The sequence below is a fragment of the Petromyzon marinus genome, chromosome 65 (assembly GCF_048934315.1).
Source record: "Petromyzon marinus isolate PM22_M1 ecotype Great Lakes invasive population chromosome 65, UKy_Petmar_22M1.pri1.0, whole genome shotgun sequence".
Taxonomy (NCBI): domain Eukaryota; kingdom Metazoa; phylum Chordata; class Hyperoartia; order Petromyzontiformes; family Petromyzontidae; genus Petromyzon; species Petromyzon marinus.
Window position 1 is genome coordinate 1,513,083 of NC_133731.1, and position 5,000 is coordinate 1,518,082.

Genomic DNA, 5,000 nt, shown 5'->3' on the forward strand with positions numbered 1-5,000 from the left:
GTGTGTGTCTGTGTGGTGTGTCTGTGTGTGTGTGTGTGTCTGTGTGTGTGTCTGTGTGTGTCTGTGTGTGTCTGTGTGTGTGTCTATGTGTGTGTCTATGTGTGTGTCTGTGTGTGTCTGTGTGTGTCTGTGTGAGTCTGTGTGTGTGTGTCTGTGTGTGTCTGTGTGTGTGTGTCTGTATGTGTCTGTGTGTGTCTGTGTGTGTGTCTGTGTGTGTCTGTGTGTGTGTGTCTGTGTGTGTCTGTGTGTGTGTGTCTATGTGTCTGTGTGTGTCTGTGTGTGTGTGTCTGTGTGTGTGTGTCTGTGTGTGTGTGTCTGTGTGTGTGTGTGTCTGTGTGTGTGTCTGTGTGTGTGTCTGTGTGTGTGATCTGTGTGTGATGTGTGTGTGTGATGTGTGTGTGTGTGTCTGTGTGTGTCTGTGTGTGATGTGTGTGTGTCTGTGTGTGTGTGTCTGTGTGTGATGTGTGTGTGTCTGTGTGTGTGTCTGTGTGTGATGTGTGTGTGTGTCTGTGTGTGTCTGTGTGTGATGTGTGTGTGTCTGTGTGTGTGTGTCTGTGTGTGATGTGTGTGTGTGTGTCTGTGTGTGATGTGTGTGTGTGTGTCTGTGTGTGTCTGTGTGTGTCTGTGTGTGTGTGTCTGTGTGTGTGTGTGTCTGTGTGTGTGTCTGTGTGTGTGTCTGTGTGTGTGATCTGTGTGTGATGTGTGTGTGTGATGTGTGTGTGTGTGTCTGTGTGTGTCTGTGTGTGATGTGTGTGTGTCTGTGTGTGTGTGTCTGTGTGTGATGTGTGTGTGTCTGTGTGTGTGTGTCTGTGTGTGATGTGTGTGTGTGTCTGTGTGTGTCTGTGTGTGATGTGTGTGTGTCTGTGTGTGTGTGTCTGTGTGTGTGTGTCTGTGTGTGATGTGTGTGTGTGTGTCTGTGTGTGATGTGTGTGTGTGTGTCTGTTTGTGATGTGTGTGTATGTGTCTGTGTGTGATGTGTGTGTGATGTGTGTGTGTGTCTGTGTGTGATGTGTGTGTGTATGTCTGTGTGTGTCTGTGTGTGATGTCTGTGTGTGTCTGTGTTTGTCTGTGTGTGTGTGTCTGTGTGTGTGTCTGTGTGTGATGTGTGTGTGTGATGTGTGTGTGTGTCTATGTGTGTGTGTGTCTGTGTGTGTGTGTCTGTGTGTGTCTATGTGTGTGTGTCTGTGTGTGTGTGTGTCTGTGTGTGTCTATGTGTGTGTGTGTGTGTCTGTGTGTGTCTATGTGTCTGTGTGTCTGTGTGTGTGTGTGTCTGTGTGTTTGTCTGTATGTGTGTGTCTGTGTGTGTGAGTCTGTGTGTGTATGTCTGTGTGTGTCTGTGTGTGTGTGTGTCTGTGTGTGTGTCTGTGTGTGTGTGTGTCTGTGTGTGTCTGTGTGTCTGTCTGTGTGTGTCTGTGTGTGTGTGTCTGTGTGTGTGTCTGTGTGTGTATGTCTGTGTGTGTATGTGTGTGTGTGTGTCTATGTGTGTGTCTGTGTGTCTGTGCGTGTTTCTGTGTGTGTGTGTCTGTGTGTGTTTCTGTGTCTCTGTGTGTCTGTGTGTGTGTCTGTGTGTTTGTGTGTCTGTATGTCTGTGTGTGTATGTGTGCGTGTCTGTGTGTGTGTGTCTGTGTGTGTGTGTCTGTGTTACGATTATCTGAACCGGTCCCGGGCCTCTCCTAGGTCGACTCAGCCTCAAATGAGTACCTGGTGCGGTGTGTAAATATCGCCACTAGGGAGACAAAGGCGGTCGGGCGTGGTGCTGGCCACCCACCCCCTCCTGTACCGTTCCGGCCTTCATAGGTGCTCGCTAACAGCACTTGCCCCTACAGTCTGTTAAGGCTATATGGGGGATCTTTGTGTCTGTGTGTGTGTGTTTTTGTGTGTGTCTGTGTGTGTGTCTGTGTGTGTGTGTCTGTGTGTGTGTCTCTGTGTGTGTGTGTCTGTTTGTGTGTCTATGTGTGTGTCTGTGTGTGTCTGTGTGTGTCTGTTTGTCTGTCTGTCTGTGTGTGTGTCTGTGTGTATGTCTGTGTGTGTGTCTGTGTGTGTGTCTGTGTGTGTGTCTCTGTGTGTGTGTGTCTGTGTGTCTGTGTCTGTGTGTGTCTGTGTCTGTGTGTGTCTGTGTGTGTGTGTCTGTGTGTGTGTGTCTGTGTGTGTGTCTGTGTGTGTGTGTGTCTGTGTGTGTGTGTGTCTGTGTGTGTCTCTGTGTGTGTGTGTGTGTCTGTGTGTGTGTGTCTGTGTGTGTGTCTGTGTGTGTGTGTCTGTGCGTCTGTGTGTGTGTCTGTGTGTGTGTGTCTGTGTGTGTGTCTGTGTGTGTCTCTGTGTGTGTCTCTGTGTGTGTGTGTCTGTGTGTGTGTCTGTGTGTGTGTGTCTGTGTGTGTGTGTGTCTGTGTGTGTGTCTGTGTGTGTGTCTGTGTGTGTGTCTGTGTGTGTGTGTCTGTGTGTGTGTGTCTGTGTGTGTCTCTCTGTGTGTGTCTCTCTGTGTGTGTCTGTGTGTGTCTGTGTGTGTGTCTGTGTGTCTGTGTGTGTCTGTGTGTGTGTGTATGTCTGTGTGTGTCTGTGTCTGTGTGTGTCTGTGTGTGTCTGTGTGTGTGTCTGTGTGTGTCTGTGTGTGTGTATCTGTGTGTCTGTGTGTGTCTGTGTGTGTCTGTGTGTGTGTGTGTGTCTGTCTGTGTCTGTGTGTGTCTGTGTGTGTCTGTGTCTGTGTGTCTCTGTGTGTGTGTCTCTGTGTCTGTGTGTTGGGGGCAGCGACAGGGAGTTGGATTCCCGCTCACAGCCAGCCAACACCACCTGGGCCTAGGCCTCCTCCCCTAGGTCGACTCGGCCTCAAATGAGTACCTGGTGCGGTGTGCAGTAAACTACCGCCACTGTGGGTGGGACTAAGTGCCGGCTACCACCCCCTCGTGTGCCACAGTGCGGGACTTCACAGGCGCTCGCTAGCAACACTTGCCTCCACAGCCTGCTGAAGCTACACGGGGGACCTTTGTCTGTGCGTGTGTGGTCGCAGGCTACGATAAGTCTCGGAGTCTGAACAACATCGCCGGGCTCACGGCGAGCGGCCTGAGGCTGCCCCCGACTGCATCGCTGTCATCACTGAGGCGGTCACGCTCACCCATACCCTCCATCCTCTAGAGCACACACACACACACAACCTACACACACACACAACCTACACACACACACAACCTACACACACACACAACCTACACACACACACACAACCTACACACACACACCCAACCTACACACACACACACAACCTACACACACACACACACAACCTACACACACACACACAACCTACACACACACACACACAACCTACACACACACACACACAACCTACACACACACACACAACCTACACACACACACACACAACCTACACACACACACACACAACCTACACACACACACACAACCTACACACACACACACAACCTACACACACACACACACAACCTACACACACACACACAACCTACACACACACACACAACCTACACACACACACACACCTCCACACACACACACACAACCTACACACACACACAACCTACACACACACAACCTACACACACACAACCTACACACACACACACACAACCTACACACACACACAACCTACACACACACACACACAACCTACACACACACACACAACCTACACACACACACACAACCTACACACACACACAACCTACACACACACAACCTACACACACACACAACCTACACACACACACACACAACCTACACACACACAACCCCCCACACACACACAACCTCCACCCACTAACCCCCCACACACACACAACCTCCACACACACAACCTCCACACACAACCCGCCCACACACACACAACCTCCACACACAACCCCCCCACACACAACCTCCACACACACAACCCCCCACACACAACCCCCCACACACAACCCCCCACACATTAACCCCCACCAACAACCCCTACCCACAACCTCCACACACACACAACCTCCACACACAACCCCCCCACACACAACCTCCACACACACAACCCCCCACACATTAACCCCCACCCACAACCCCTACCCACAACCTCCACCCACACACAACCTCCACCCACACACAACCTCCACACACACACAACCTCCACCCACACACAACCCCCCACACACAACCTCCACACACTAACCCCCCCACACACAACCCCCCACACACACAACCTCCACACACACACAACCTCCACCTACTAACCCCCCCACACACAACCCCCCACACACAACCCCCCCACACACACAACCCCCACCCACAACCCCCCACACACAACGCCCCACACACAACCCCCCCACTCACACAACCCCCACCCACAACCCCCCCCACACACAACCTCCACACACACACAACCTCCAACCACTAACCCCCCCACACACTAACCCCCCCACACACAACCCCCACCCACTAACCCCCACCCACAACCCCCACCCACAACCCCCCCATAAACAACCCCCCACCCACAACCACCACACACACAACCTCCACCCACAACCTCCACACACACAACCCCCCACACACAACCCCCACCCACACAACCCCCCACCGACAACTCCCACCCACTAACCCCCACCCACAACCCCCACCCACAACCTCCACCTACAATCCCCGCAACAACCCCCACCCACAACCGCCCACCCACAACCCCCACCCACTAACCCCCACCCACAACCCCCACCCACAACCTCCACCTACAACCCCCCACACAGAACCCCCCACACACAACCCCCCACCCACAACCTACACCCACAACCCTCCACACAACACCCCCCACACACAACCCCCCAAACACTAACCCCCACCCACAACCCCCACCCAAAACCCCCCCACTCACAACCCCCACCCACACAACCCCCCACACAACCCCACCCACAACCCCCACCCACAACCCCCACCCACAACCCCCACCCACATCCTCCACTCACAACCCCCCACCCACAACCCCCACCCACAATCCCCCCACAACCCCCACC

The 5,000-nt window shown here is 53.2% G+C and overlaps 1 protein-coding gene across 2 annotated transcripts in view; it reads left to right on the plus strand.

Moving 5' to 3' along the window:
- LOC116937535 (voltage-gated potassium channel KCNC3-like) overlaps window positions 1-3,230 on the plus strand; it is a 52,961-nt gene extending 49,731 nt beyond the window's left edge. For both annotated transcript variants that reach the window (XM_076054238.1, XM_076054239.1), the window contains one exon: window positions 3,002-3,230. In XM_076054238.1, coding sequence (XP_075910353.1) covers window positions 3,002-3,126 — 125 coding nt within the window. In that variant the 3' untranslated portion in view covers window positions 3,127-3,230. The remainder of the gene's footprint in view (window positions 1-3,001) is intronic.
- The last annotated feature ends 1,770 nt before the right edge of the window (window positions 3,231-5,000 follow it).